The sequence below is a fragment of the Pinus tabuliformis genome, chromosome 2_1 (assembly GCF_031772625.1).
Source record: "Pinus tabuliformis cultivar Carrire ecotype Pingquan chromosome 2_1, CPIR1, whole genome shotgun sequence".
Lineage (NCBI taxonomy): Eukaryota > Viridiplantae > Streptophyta > Pinopsida > Pinales > Pinaceae > Pinus > Pinus tabuliformis.
The window spans coordinates 759,826,949-759,843,655 of NC_142299.1; the positions used below are offsets into that span (position 1 = coordinate 759,826,949).

Sequence of the window (16,707 nt, forward strand, 5' to 3'; positions counted from 1 at the left end):
GGGGTTTACTTATGAAAACCATGTTCAATCCTCTGATATTGATGTAGAGATGCAGCAGACTTGTCAGTCTTCGGATCATTATCAAAATGAACATGATTACAAACACCAAGAAGAAATGTTGGAAGAAATTTTTTATGACCCTCAGGCAGAGGAAAAGATTGTTCATTTTTGTAATTTCTTGCAGCGGCTTACACCAAAGAATGATGATAATAATGAGGAAAATTCCATTGTTTGTTGGAATGATTCAGAAAAGCAGTTGGATAGCTTGTCAAATAGCAAATTGGATAGCACATCAAAGGGGTTTTGTGTGGCTAAGGATCAGTTGTCTAAAGAGATAGAATGTTATGATGATTATCAAACTAACCATGTATTTTTTGACCCTATAGCTGACTACATGGAAAAGATTTACTGTTCAGGCTTCCAATTATATGTTCATCTTGAAGAACAGTTGCTCCTCATGCTTCCTTGGTTATTTCAGTATCTGGTTTATTTATGCTTCAAGCACAGTAAGGAGATCCAAGTTTCAGATCAGATTGATGATTGGCTTCATTGGAAGTTTCATGTTCCTTGAGCTACAATTGGAGAATGTAGCTGATAGGGTAGGTAGGTAGGAAAGTGCAAATAAGCTCAAGGTTGACTGAGCATTTTTTTCAGTAGTGGTAGATTTCTTTTTCCCACAGTCATCATCAAGCTTAAGCCCGAGGTGAAGGTTCAAGAAGCTGAAAGAAGATGTTTGTCAAATAAATTTTACAAGGCACTGGAACTGCAGGTTCTTAGTGTACCACAAGGGCACACTATCCCAAGTGGAGCCACTGTTATCACTGACAAAATTTCAATGCCAAATGTCTCACATTTGTTTGATGGTAAAACACATAAATCATTTTTGGCAATTTCGCAGCGCAACATCTTTTAGGTGATTTCGCAGCGCGCTGCGAAACCCCTGTAGCAGCCTGTTTCAGCTGAAGAAACTCTGTTTTTTGCTTTTACTAGTTAATTTCTAAAAGCTTTCCTGAGCAGATGAGAACTTAATTTTGCAAACTGAAAGAGGATTTTCTTCCCCACATGCTGTACTACAAAAACCTCTTTCAGTTTCTTCAAATTCGTTCTGAGGTGGGAGGAATTTATGGTTAAACTTGCGCTACGAAACTGCAGAAAGTCAAGCTTTGTCTACTGGTTTTAGTAGTGTTTTTAAAAATCCGTTTCTGGTCACATGATAGGCTATATTGGCATTCTGAAGGAGGTTTCTCTTCATAACATGTCCAGCTACAATAACCTATCTCACTTTATTCGTATGTGTTTTCAGTTGGGAGATAAGAAGCTTTCATTGAGACCCTAATTTCAGAAAACGGATTTTTCCATGTTTGCCACGTGTTGTTAAAGGACAGTTTCTGGACAGCTGGAGAAATATTTTCAAAAACCAGGAGAGGTTTTTGTTCTGGACAACATGGGCTACAAAAACCTCCTTCATTTTCGTAAAATGTGTCATGGATGAAGAGATAAAGGCTCTGCAATTTTCAAGGATCTAACCCTAAAAACAGGGAAACATGTTCCCTAATTTCTAGGGTTTCTCATCAGCAGTTGGGTGACCACGTGGGAGGCTTCATCAAATTCGACCTCATGGAGTGTTAGGTGTCAAAGAATGCTTTAAATGTTTAGATAAGTTTGTTGTAATCATAATAAGGAGTTACACTCCTAGTTGTATTAGGTCTCTAGGACTCCTAGTTAGCTGTCCTTTGCATTTAATAGTTAGTTTTGAGTGTCATTAGGTGTCACTGATGGCAAATTCGAATTCTCTTGATGAGGGATGATGGAATCCTAATTGTAAATGCTTTATATAGAGCAAGAGGTCGAATTAGCAAAGGGTTGGAGACTTTTTGGCTCAACTGCTGCTCTATGTGCAGACTGTGTATATTTTTAACCTAATGCAGAATTTCTACTTAGACAACTCAAGATTCATGAAGAGTTCTTGTATGTTCTTGTTTTGATGGCATCTTCCAATACTTACATTGCAGTGAGGTTTACTTATGATACTCAGAATTCATCAATGATGCTCTGACTTCCTTCATAGATAAACTAACTGTGTTTCACTGTTTTATATTTGCATTTCTGCACTTGAACTCTATAATGCCTTGACTTCCATGCTAGGTAGAATGTTTTGGCTTCACTACTCAGGATTCAAAGAGGGTTTTTAATGTCCTATTGTCTCATGGCTTTCCTCTTTCACTTACTTGCAGTGGTATGAATACATGTTACTTAGAATTCATCAATGATGCTCTAACTGCCTTCATGTATTTATAAACTGTGTTTCCTTGCATTGTATCTTTGTTTTGTTGATGTATAAAAACTCTCTATGCCCTGACTTCATGTTAAGCTGATCTTGCTGTGGTACTGAACATACTTTGACTCCATAGCCCAATGGTAGCCAACCTTCATCTTTCAACCTATAAACATATACAATCACAAACCATAGAGTTAGCCATCTATCTTATTCTTTAATCAAAATCTTTAACCCTTTGAGAGAGCCCTCTCAGGCTGAGGAGGCTAAGCCTCAGCCAAAAGTTTGGTTTGAAATAGTTACTCAAAGTCTTCTTGATCAGCAGCCCTTCAGTGCATGATTTTGTGATAACACAATGCATGACCAACCTCTCATCATAAACTTAAATGTTGATGGTAGTTGTATAATGGGTAGAACCTTTGTCCTACATTAATTTCTTAGACAATAAGAAAGAATTAATTTTATGGTAATGAAACTTAATATATTCAAACATATATGTATAATTCGTTATCATCATGATATGATAGATTTACCAATTGAAATAAAAGAAAATGTTACTAGGGTATGTTATAGGTGGTGTCAGAACTCAGGTTGCTACATTGTGGCTTGATTGGGCAAAATGATGAATAAGTTGTATTGTATAATTCACCAGGGAAGAAAGGGAATGTGGAAGAAATTGAGGAGAGGAAGTGGTGCAACATTTGCACTGCCAACAAGACCTCCTGTAGGATTTGGTTCAACACCTTTTGTGGGGCCTAACACAAAAATGTGGATTCAATTAGAAAATGAGTCTCGGAATACCAATGTTGTGCTGATGGAGAGAGTACAACAATTAAATGATAAAATGGAAAACCTAAGAGTAGATAATGAATGTTTGACGCACAAATAAGAAAGCATCATGAAAAGCGTGGCAGACAGGGAAAATCACAGAAACTCCAATCCAAGTATTGAAAATGGAAATGGACAAGATTCCTATCAGAGGAGGGAGTTCAGTATACCTGAGGGAAGTCATAAAAAGGAAATAGAGGATGATCGATAAACACATGAAAGAGAGTTTGGAAATTCTTTTGGGAGTAAGATGCATAAAGGAGCTAAGAAAAGGAAGGTGGAATTATAGGGGGAACTAAAAAAGATAAAACCCCAAAGCTATGATGGTGAAGTTGAAGAGGAAATAGAGTCATGGTTAGATAATATGAATAAGTACTTCCAAATTTATGATTACGATGAAAATTTGAAATCTTGGTTAGTAATTTATCAACTACAGGGAAAGGAAGCCCTGTGGTGGGATGAAGTGAAGGAGGTACATGGAATTGATGAACAATTAGTTACCTAGGAAACTTTCCAGAAACATTTCAAGGGAAAAATATATATGACTAAATGATTATATGATGATAAAGTGAAATAATTCCATGATCTCTGGTTAGGCAAACAAACCATGGATGAATATGTGGAAAAGTTCACCTTGTTACTACAATATGTACCTTATATACGTGAAGAAAACGCTAAGGTACACAGATGCATTAGTAGCCTTATAGCTCATATAAAGGAACAATTAGAATTTGATAATCCTAAAAATATAGACGATGTTGTAAGAAAGACTCAGAATTGTTATCAACAAATGTAGAAGAATGATAATGGTAAATCCTAGGCAACTAAGAAAGGAGAGAAAAATATGCAAAATATAAATAGAACTGTTAATTTCAAGAATTCTTATAAAGGCCAGCAAGGAGAACTTGTGCAGAAGAATCAATAGAAACCTCGACCACATAATGAATCGAAATCTATAGAAAAACCAACGAGACTCGAAGGTGGTCATCTAAAAAAACCATTCCTACAATCCTAGGGTTGTAGAGGACCACATTATGTCAAGAACTATCCCTATCATGGAGTATTTGAGTAGGTAATCAACATACAGGAAGCTTCAACAGTGGGAAAAGTGGTGAAAACATACCTAAAATCAATGTTGCATTGGAGGATCATCAAGCGGAATATCAACCCAACATGATTGAATTTTAAGGTAAGTTGCTTAAGAATATTGCTTCCATTTTAATAGACCCTAGGGCCAATTTAAGTTTCATAAGTCCTAAGGTCGTATAACTATGTCAGTTACAAGTTCATAATTTTAAAATCCCATTGCTGGTTCAGTTAACCATAAGGGAGAAAAGAACAGTGGTGGCTAAAAGTGTAGAACTGTTTAATTGAGTTAGTGGATCAACTTGTAAAGGAAACTTTGAATGTTTTACCCCTAGGATCTTACGATGTCTTAATTGGTATGTATTGGATGGAAGCTCACTTGTCTCTTATAAACTGTAAAGAAAATACTATTATTTTCTTGAATGACACTCGGGCTAGATGTGAGGTCCAAGGTACTAAGAGGCCCTTGTAGTTAAGACTGATCACCACCTGCCAATTAGGAAAATGTATTCACAAAGTCTTCTAAATTTAGTAGTGCAGGTGGGATATGCCAATTCTAAGGAAAAAAACAGCAACACTAAAGAACCTACGAATAATCTAAAATTTTGTAGATGTTCTTCCTGAGGAGATACCTGGATCACCACCTAAATGAGAAATAGACTTTACTATTGAACTAATTCCAGGAGTTGCCTCGGTGTCCAAGGAACCTTACAAGATGAGTATACGAGACTTAACTGAATTGAAATTTCTACTACAAGAATTACTAGACAAAACTTACATACGCCCCATTGTGTCACCTTGGGGAGCCCCTGTCCTTTTTGTTAAGAAGAAGGGAAAAACTTTGAGACTATGCATTGATTACCGATAGTTGAATAAATTGATTGTCAAAAATAAATACCCACTGCCAAGAATTGACAACCTATTTGACCAAGTTAAGAGCACTACGGTATTTTAAAACATTTATTTGTAGTTTGAGTACCATCAAATATGGATAAGGGATGAGGATATCTACAAAACCACGTCCAGAATTTGTTATGGACATTATGAATTTCTGGTTTTAAGTTTTGGGCTTATGAACACCCTAACCACCATCATGAGTCTTATGAATAGTATATTCCATCCTTACCTTGGAAAATTCGTGTTGATCATTATTGACAATATTATGATCTATTCTAATAATATGGAGGAACACAAGAATCATTTATAGATAGTATTGCAAACTTTGCAGTAGTGTCAACTATATGTTAAATACAGTAAATGTGAATTCTATAAGGATCAGATACAATATTTGGAGGATCAAACAACTTACAAGTTCCATTCTTTATCATGTTTGGTTCCCAATGGAGGATCAACCAGCTTACAAGTTCCATTCTTTATCAAGGCATCATACTCTTTTTGCTTCACTTCTTTCCATTCATCATGAGAAGCAACTTCTTTGAAGGAAGTTGTTTCAAAATCTGAAGACAAATTCAGTTCACAATCATAAGAAACATCCATACCAACAGGTGAATCAAAATTTTCTACATCATCTCCATTTTGTCTAGTAGAGCTCCTTGTTCCTGTCTTTCCAACCTCATCAGGATGAACACTTTCAGGTGTCTTTGTCAGCCATTTTGGAAGACCTTTTTGAGATGGCCTAGGCTGCTCAATTGACTGAGTCGGGGTTGAATCAAGATTGAGTCTCCCAATTATGTAAATCACATCACCCAAAGTGTCATTAGTGATTGGAGCTTCATGTGGGGGGGAGAGTGCTTCAAAATAATATTCCACAAATTGATCCAGTGTAGGAATCCCCCCTTCAAGATGTGGAATCTCATTATGAAATTCTTGAAAATACTTTTCATGTCTGAATCTATCCAAGTGATCAAGCTGCTGCTTAACAACATTGTCAGCCTTGGAAGATTCAAGAAAGATTACATCTCTAGATACTACAAAATTCTTGCTAACTTCATCATAAAGACGATATTCTTTGGAGGTATTTGAATACCCCAAGAATATACACTTATGACTCCTTACATCATTTTTTCTTATTTGTTCCTTAGGTATTAAGGCATAACAGGTCGAACCAAAGACCCTGAGATGCTTTACCAAAGGAATGTGGCCATACCAAATTTCATAAGGAGCCTTGTTTATAATATCATTAGATGGAAACCTATTCTTTACATACACAGCACATAGAACTATGTCAACCCAAAACATCAATTTTACTTTCTTGAAAAACCTCATGGAACATACCATATTTAAGATTTCCACGTTCATTCTTTCAGCTACTACGTTCTATTGGGGATTATAAGGCACAGTTGTTTGATGTTTGATCCCATGCTGGCGAAGATAGTTTTCAAATTCATTTGAAGTGTATTATTTTCCATTATCAACGTGAATAGAGCTAATATGATATTGTGCATCATTTTCAATCCATGCATGAAAGTTCTTGCATGTTTGAAAAGCATCATATTTTTTCTTCAATAAATAAGCCCGACACATTATGGTGTAGTCATCAATAAATGTCATCATATATTCATTTTCATTTGTAGAAGGAATAGGAATTGGGCCACATAAGTCTAAATGAATAAGTTCAAATTTTCTGTGTGATCTGGAATGTGAATCATGAAAAGGTTATTTGTTGTGGTTTCCTAAAATACAAGCATCACATTGCTTAAGTTTCCTAGGAATTGTAGGCAAACCAGTAACACTACTTTTCTTCAACATACGAAGGTTTTCATAATTCAAGTGTCCAAACCTAGCATGACATAAAATACTTGATGTAATGTATCTTCATCATAATGAGAATTGTATGAGAAGTTTTTTGCATGAGAAGAGGTTCCTTGCATCTTCAAAATTCTTTCTCTTTCTATCCCTGTCATGAAAAGTGAGTGATATAATTTTGTTCTGACTTCAACCTTTCCATCAAACATATCAATGGAGTGTCCTTGCTATCGGATGTGTACCAAAGACAACATGTTTCTCCTTAGCTCTCGGAGATATAGAAAATCATGCAAAATAAAGTTTGGAAGACCAGGCAATTTGAGCCTGATTGTGCCAAGCCTTGATGGCTCGAGTTTTGACTTGTCTGCAAATTATACTACTCCATCAACATTTTTAGTAAATTCTTCAAAAAAACCTCTTCTGAAATTCATGTGCCAAGTTGCCCATGAATCAAGCAACCAATCATTTTTCTAAGAAGCAAGTGAAGCATTAAATAAGTCTTTAGTTACTCTAATATTGGAATGTGCCACAACATAATGAGAGGATTCAGGTGCTTTACCTTTCCCTTTGTCATTGTTTTTACCTTTGGCTTCGCTTCTTTCCTGCTCAATTTTGTCCCAAGGAAACTTACATGTGGATGCATCATGTCCATCTCTATTGCATCGTATGCAATGAAGATCAGACTTTTCTCCTTGGAACTTTCTACCCCCTGCCTCTAAAATTCCTTATTCCTCTTCCTCTTTGGCCACCTCTTCCTCTAGAAGAACATTGTGCATGATTATTCTCTTTATGTGAAAGACACACAGCTTCTTCAAAATACCAACGAGTTTTATTCTTCTCAAAAGCCTTCTCTCTCTTAGAAAACTTCTTCTCAAGGGAGTCAAAGGTAATCTCCTTGAGGTTTCCACTCACTTGCGATGACTCAAGATAATTTGAATAAGTGGGATATAGTGCCTTGACATAAGCTATAAGAGGAATGTTTATTTGAACACTAGTGGTTTTGATATCATGCATAATAGATCATACTTCTTATGCTAAAGGAAGAGTGTCATCATTTTTTAATTCAAGGCTGAACAATTTAATCTTCAATTGGACAACTTCAAGTTTAGAGTGTGAGTCATACAATTCCTTAAACTTCTGTAAGGCTTCAAAAGAATTTGAAAATGGTGAAATATGGTGACTCGCCTCTTCATTTAAAGATGCAACAATCAATGCATAGGCCTTTCTGTTCTTATTTTCGCAAATGGAAGTCTCCTTATCTGAGGTGGGATATGCAGGTTCATTATCTCCTTATCCTTACAGACGAAGACAGAGCATGCAGATTTCAAAGCACTGTTACTGTGGTAAGGGCAATTTCGTTTTTTCTTAGTACGAGGGTTATCTCGAGTAATTAGTTCAAATGATTGGAATCTCGTTAAACAAATTAACCATTAGTAAATGACATGGTAGAAATAAATAATGATGACAACAAAAGACACACACCTATATGTTAACACTATAAACTATAACTCATGTATAAATAAATTGAATGCAGTGATAACTAGTTGGCATGAGTAAAGCTCGAATTTTATGATTGATAAAACTCGCGAAGAAAATTAATGAACTTTTCACTGAGTCTCTGACACACACGCCTTCCATATGGAAGAATGTATTTAATTTTTAATTTAATACCATTTGACAATGCTTTAAATAAGGGTTCTGGTGTATAGTGAAATTGGGGAGTGAAGGCACGCCTTCAGGATAGAAGAATGTATTTAATTTAATACTATTTGACAATGATTTAAATTGTAAGAGCTCTGATGTGTAGTGAGATATTATGGCATGAAATTTTATAGTTTTCAGATTTTCCAAAAGAAATCCTTTAGACTTTTTACTCGTAAATTTGATTTTTTTGATAATGAAAACCTTAGCATGGTTGACTACAGAACTATTGTGCTCAGTGTATATGAATGAAAATATTCAGTATTTTTTTGAATTTATGATTTTTTAATTGAGGTGGAATATTTTTTTTTGAGTTTTTTTGGTCTAATTTCTCTAAAATTTGATAGAAATTTATTGAAATCACAAAATTAATGGGTAATTCCTGCACAATTGAAAAGGTCTAAGAGTTTTTCAGGGTGCTGAATCCATATATAAAGTCAAAAACCTAATTTAAATAACACAAATCAAGATTTTATCTCAAATTTTTCCACTTAATTTTAACACTAAAAAATATGAAAAATAACACTAAAATCAACTATTCCCTTACCTATCTAGCAAATAATACTATATAAACATTAAAACACATCATAAATCCCAACAAATATTCCACCAAATATTCTTCAATTCAGTATCGAGTATCATAACCCAAAATATTATTAAATTTATTCTACACAATACAAATATTTTATTCAACAAAGTAAAAATGGTGATCTTGGTTTGGAGGTTGGTTCGAAATTCAGCTCCACAGCTGACCGAAACTGTAGCAGATATTCTATCAATCCAATAGTAATTAATAATTCCAGCTAGACAGCACGCCTTTAAAAGCGTAGCAGGTCTCGCTGTTAATTTACCAACGCCAATGTTATCATTCTATTAATACGGTCAACGGGCCGAGTTCGTGCGTCTGTATAAACTGTAAACAGACATGACACTGAGCGCCATAAAGATGACGAGACCAACAAACGAAACAACTAGAGCTCCAACTCCATGGTGGCAGAACCGATCATATATACCGCAGATTTTTTGCCACTGAGTGTGAGAATTTCCCTTGTATCCAACGTAGGCAATGGCGGTCGCTGCAGAGACGCCCGACGATACCAGCGCCACCATCACCTGCACACAAGTATGAAATTCAATTCGAGATTTGAACATTGATAACGCAGCTTTCATAGCTTCATAGCAAAGAAAAGGAGAAATGCATTACCAAATCGGTGACAGAGAGAAGAAAGGCTGACAGAGTAGAGGAGGCGAATTTGCCTGTTACGGAGAAGATGAATGAAAGCATTGTGTACCCACAGGCGACTGCATTCGCCACTACAAAGAACCTGCAAAACAACATATCATAGGGAAGATCTCAACATGCAACAACATAGAAATTTAAGTATTTAATAATAGTAACTGTAGTTTAGTTGAAACGATTTTTTCCAAATTCATTGAACGCAATTTTGTTTTATGTGTAATTTGTAAACTTTGACAATCATCTAACATTGTATCATGAAAGAAAAGTCATTTAGTGTATTAATTTATTGTACAATTTTTATTTATTTATATCATAAAAGAATTTCTATTATAAATATGTTATTTTTATACAAGTAAATAATTTAATTATTGGATTAAGAATGGTCATGTTTATGTTATTTTTATATAAGTAAATAATTTAATTGTTGGGTTAAGAATGGTCATATTTTGATTTAGCTAAAATAAATTAAATTAAAAAATATTTTGATTTAGCTAAAATAAATTAAATAAAAAATTAAAAATATTAGGTTAAAATAAAAATAATTTCAAACTAAAATAATAATAATAATAATAAATTATATGTTATTATTTTTTTATTAATTTTTGTTAAGTAATTTAGATAAATTTGAGGTGTTCAAGTTATAGGTGGTTTTTGAGCTTTAGGTTTATGAGAACTCATGATATTGAATGCTGAAAATAACATGGAATATAATCTATTTAAACGGGGAAATTAAACGAGTCTAACCCAATTTAACTCAAGATCTACCAAACCCTAGAAAGATCAATTGCATCTCAAGAGATTTGATCTCTCCACGGACTTGGAGACTTGGGACATCCTAAGTTAAGATAAGTTTATCAGTGATAAAACCTACATATTATTTAACTCTAGATCTACCAAACCCCAGAAAGATCAATTTCATCTCAAGAGATTTGATCCCGAGATTTGATCCTCTAGACACTTGGTATATCGTAAATTAAAATAAATTTATCACTAATAAAACTTAAATATTATATCTATAAAATTTAGTATTACATTAATATAATTTTTTTTAATATATTTATTTTGTAAAAAAAAATTAATAAAAAAATATCATCACATTTAATATAATAATAAAATCTATTTAATAGATTATTTTCCTCTATTCCATCATAATAATAATACAGGATCATTCATATGCAAATATATTAACTAGAATTCTTTGGTGTAACATGATCATGGACACATATACTAACGGGCTTTATTTGGGAGAGTCTCATCTTGTAGGTTAATTTTCTATATTTAGTGATAAAGAAGAGCTTGGTGATAGATTAAGTAAACTCATGAAATAAAAAATCGTTGACAATGGAGAAATGAAATATGCTTCTCTTTGAATACACATACAAATGCTCCAACACTTCCAACAATAAAGTATACCTCTTTCCAAGTTATGACTTGCTGTCCTTTCTACTACTTATTTATATATACAATACATATGCATTATTTATATATACAATACATATGCATTGCTCAGATATTCAGAGATTTAAAAACTAATAATGCTATAATATCCATATACCATTGAGGCCAAAATTTGATTAATTTTTTTATAAACCTAAGGTTTTGGAAGAATAAGACCAACAATATTTTTAAACCGGTATCTACCTACTTATTTAACCCGTTTATATGAGAGTAAAAATACAGTGAAGATAACTGAGCTAAGCTGATCTAATATCCTCCCACCCACATACACGAAGGCAGGCGAATATTGGTATTTGGCAGGCCATGGCCCAACGATGGGAAGTATCACCGTCTGCTTGTTCGTTCCCATAACGATTGCAGCAGAAAATGTGCAGCCGATTGCCAGCAGTCTGAAGATGAGATCCACTACAAAGAAACTGCTATTAACTCTATGCGCATTATCCCCGCCGGAGTTATTCTCAGTCTCTGAGTAACCCACCTTCACTTGAGATGCCATTTTTTCTTCCCTGCCACCACAAAATGTGAGTTCCTCTACATACCAAGAATTGAGCACCGATAATGATATATATTACAGCACAGGTGCGTACGTGGACGATTTATAAGCTCACATAATTCTTTATTAGTGAAAGCGACTGAACATAAATTCTGGTGTTTATATAAAAATCTGATTTGGTAAATGATGTATAGTTAGGGTGGTTGGAAGTGTTTAATGATAATTTTTAACTAAGTTTCAGTGACATATACAAATTTTGTCTGTATTGGGAATCATGTTAAATAATTTATATACAAACTTCGTCTGTATTGGGAATCATGTTAAATAATTTATATACAAACTTCGTCTGTATTGGGAATCATGTTAAATAATTTATATACAAATTTCGTCTGTATTGGGAAAAAATCTTACTGCTAAGATCGTTTAATTGTTTATTCAAGTACATATGGGTATATTGGCCCCCAATTTGAATAGTAAGACTTTGTACAATCACCAATCCCACCTCCATTGTATTTATCTATTATCTGTGAGAAGAGCATTATTGGGATGGAACACTTACAACTACTACGATTTGATGTGCGTGGACGTTTTGCATCCAACTGACTTATACCTCATTCCTAAGTGTGTAAAGTCTTGTTTTTAAAATAAAATAATTTCGTTTCACCTAATGTCCGAATATTTTATTACCCGATTACAGAAGTTCCATATACAGACACATGGCCGACGGCCCCGCTTGATCCCATATGAAATAATATCCGCAGATTTTTCGCCCCAAGTTTCAAATACAAACAGACAGCCCCTATTGATCTCATATGAAGTAATGTCCGAAGATATTTTTCCCATATCTCATGAATCCATTCCGATCATCGAAAAAAGGATAATCCATTCAGCTGTTCCATTCAGATGGGTTAATTATGATAGATATTTATTTGTTTTTATCTTATTTAACCGTTTTAAAATAAATTCATTTTATTTTAAAAATATCATAAAAACAAATAAATATCCATCAAAATTGACCAGCAGACTAAGCACGGCCTTGTTTGTATATGAAACATTGGGCAATTTTTTTTTTTTTTCCTAGAAATGTAAATGACTGCTTTTGATTTTTTATAAATCATAATTTTTATTAATTTTAATATTATTTGTAAATTTTGATGAGACTTTTAGAAAAGATTTTAATGAATATATTTTATTTTAATTTATCTTCATGAATAGCTTTTAATTTTAGAATATGTTATTTCTCAGACACATCTCTGTTAATGAAACTTTGTTTCACTAAGAAAATTTGGACATGGTGAGGTTTCTACCGATTTATTTTAAATAAATTTTGGGTTTCCACAAATCTATTTTATAAGATTGAAAATATAATTTTTTTTTGGTTGTTTGTTTGTGTAGTAAATGAAATATAGATTAGAAAACCATAATTTTTTTAATGAAAATGTTTAAGATTATTGCTTATAAATAAGTGTAATTGGTTATTCAGCTTAATATTTGATAATAGAGCGCCTTAATAGAACACTTTGTAGCCTTCTTCTCTACAACAACTTGTAGACTCAAATTCTACATTTTTTTTTGTTAAATACTATTTCATTATAATTTTATTTTCCTTTAACAATACTATACTAATATATATTAAAATTAAGTGTTTTTTACACTAGTAGTAATTTAATTGTCATAATCTATTATATTGGACGCTAAATTAATCATAAAATTAATGAGTTTTGTGTTCATACTACCTAGATACATACAAAAAGATTCATTGAGTAAAACTTTATCATGCAAAATATTATGCCACAATACTAGTAAATTCCAAATAAAATAGAAAAAACTATAAATTAATTGAAACCATCATAATATCCTTGATACTTTGACTAATTAGATTGCACTTCCACCTCACCAAAATAATACATAATAAGTAATTAACAAAATAATACATAATAATTAATTAACAATAAAAATAAATACCAATGGTACGTTATATTTTTTTATTTTTAAATTAATAGACATAATCACTCTTCAAATTTGTAAGCTTCTGTTAGATTGATTGGCAGTGGCCGTGGAAATAAAATCTTGGATTTAAATCTTACCGTGAAAAAATTAGAAATAATAAAAATGTAGTCCAGTGAAACTTAAAAAAAAAATACTCTTCAAATCTAACCGACCATCACCCTTGCGTCATTAGTTCTCCTTTCCTTCTACGCCACCTGCTTCATGGCCATAGACGCAGTCCCCCCCTTAACCTGCATTAATCTTTCGAGAAACATTTCCACACCTTTGCTGTGCTCCTTCACAAATGTGTGCCCAGAAAAAAGTCTTCTCTCCATTTCGGAACTTTAATGAACTTGTTATCAGAATTTACTCAGGGCCTCTCACTTTTGATCATATTCAATATTTTTGGGCACCATTATGGAGTGTATGCTCCATTACTCACACCGCGTTGCAACTTTCCATTAGCGTAACGCAATTCGTCCGAGAAAATTTTGGGTTCACGCTGTCACTGTTGGTCACAATTCCGATTTCTCTGTGCAGGCATTTGCTTGCTCAAGGATTATTACTCGTTCGAGCATTTCTCATAGTGACTTTAAAGCCCTGAGCGTTATCGACGCGGTAAAACCTTTCGCACATTTTCAAAGGATTATTTCTCAGGTTAAGTTTCTGTTTTTATTTGTATGAGAACTGGAAAATTATAAATTTTAGTAATCTAAAATAATTTTTTTAAATAAATTCAATATATCCAACCGTATTAATTTTTTTTTTTAAATAGGCCAAAATAACTCCATGAAAAGTTAAATCAAATAAAAATATTTTAAAAAATCCTTAAGTCAAACTGCATTGCACTACTTCTAAAAATATACCCAAAAAAAATATCCCAAAGTCAAACTGCACTGCACTCTAGACCAAATTAACTCCATCAAGAGTTAAATAAAAGAAAATTGCAACATCCACTGCAAGCACCATGCTGTACCGTAATTTCAAACAAAACCATTACAAATTTGTTTTATTTTCGAATTATAACCATTAAATGTGTATGGCACGGTACTGTATTTTCAAACAGTAACTATTACATATTTGCGTTATGTTTAAAGGTTTAATGTTTTGCCAATAAATCTACGATTACAGGTTTCCATTATATTTAAGGATTGCCATTACATCTAGAGAAATGTATTATGTTTAGGGATTGTCATTATAAAGTTTGATGTATTGCAGGTGCATTTAACAATTTAGCATGTGGAGCCTTAATATGTAGTTCTCATACCATTCACTTGGTTAGACATTCTTTATCTCAGAAACTGTTAGTAGTGTTAGCGGTTAGAAAATGGGCCTAATTATTATGGAGTAATAGGAGCTAAATAGGAGAGGGTGGTAGTTTGACATGGCATGCTTTTGGTTAGACATTCTTTATCTCAGAAACTATTAGTAGTGTTAGCAGTTAGAAAATGGGCCTAATTATTATGGAGTAATAGGAGCTAAATAGGAAAGGGTGGTAATAATAATAGTTAATATTATATTTAAAATTATTTTGGAATATAGTTTTTAGAATTTTAATTTAATTTAAATAATTAGTGTCATATGAATGTATCTATGGTTTTTTAGGTATGTGGTATTGCTAAATTATAGTTTTGTAAGAATTTATTTATAGATTAAAATTTTCAATGATAAAAAGAAAACAAATCTTTATGGTTAAGAATATTGTTCCATGTATATATATGTTTAACTTATATATTAGTTCTTTTAATTATATATTAATAATAATAATATAAAATAAAGTTGTAATTTAGAGTTTCTTTTTTTTGCAAAATGTTTTGATATTATTATAGGTTGACGTCTATCTACATTATCAAGTCATTTAATTTATATGGTTGCTCTAGTAGTTATTAAATCTGGAAAACTTTAATAGTTTAATATAAAAAAGATGTATAATTTTTTTAGAATTTAATCTAAAGTTCAAAAATGGTCTTTAAATTTAAAGGTGATATATTTAATTTTATCATTTCTATAAAAACAACTTTTTCCGGTGTTGACATCATAACTATGCTTGTTTATGTTTAATTATCTAATGTACAATAATGAGGTAAATAAAATGGAAGACAATAACCTTTAGTCATAATTATATTAAAATTTTTATTACATTTAAATTTAAGGAGAAAGTGTAATGGCATTTACATCGACAAGCTAGAAGGTTGTTTAGAGGAAGCATGTTGTGCTAGCACGATCAGGTTGTTTAGAGGAAGCAGGTTGTGCTAGCACGGTCTTAGCTGGGATAGTCATCATCCTTCTTCTCTATTTTGACGATATTGTTCTTCTCGCAAGGTGCCCATCTAATCTTGATAAGTAGCTTAGACTCCTTAAGGATTTCTGCTCTACCATGGGTATGACTGTTAACACTGACAAAACAAAAGTTATGATTATCAAATCCAAGAGGGACACTTACACTAATTTTAGGTATGACAAGAGTAACTTGGAGGAAGTGTCTTGTTACAAGTATAGGAATTGATATTCATCACAAGCTCAACTGGAACTATAGCATTGAGAAAAGGATTAATGGGGGGTGGAAAGCTTATTTTGGTCTTGAAAATAATTATAAAATGGCAAACCTCATAATGTGGGATAGAAAGAAGTTCCTCTTTGAAACTTTAGTCACTCCTGTTATATTGTATGGATGTGAGGTTTGGGGTTGCAACATCTCTAGAGAATCTTGGAGAAATATTGAGCAAATCCAGAAGCGTTTTATAACGTATAACCTCAAAATTAAAAGAAATACACCCTATCCTATTCTCCTTATAGAAGTGGGTCTTTCCCCTATTGAGAGCCTAGCTATGACTAGGCTTTTGTTGTACAAGAACAAACTCAATAATAGAGGAGACCATAGACTTCCTAAGCTAGCCTTAAAGTCCAGCCAAAACCACCAAGGCTCAAACG

The 16,707-nt window shown here is 33.0% G+C and overlaps 1 protein-coding gene across 1 annotated transcript; it reads right to left on the reverse strand.

Moving 5' to 3' along the window:
* Nucleotides 1-9,229: 9,229 nt before the first annotated feature.
* LOC149202791 (CASP-like protein 1U1) lies at nucleotides 9,230-11,839 on the reverse strand. The gene is made up of 3 exons (XM_089400045.1): nucleotides 11,564-11,839; nucleotides 9,801-9,921; nucleotides 9,230-9,709 (listed from the first exon to the last, which is right to left on the reverse strand). Exons 1-3 carry the CDS (start codon nucleotides 11,788-11,790, stop codon nucleotides 9,479-9,481), a joined length of 579 nt encoding a protein of 192 aa, XP_089256171.1. The 5' UTR covers nucleotides 11,791-11,839; the 3' UTR covers nucleotides 9,230-9,478.
* Between the last annotated feature and the right edge of the window lie 4,868 nt (nucleotides 11,840-16,707).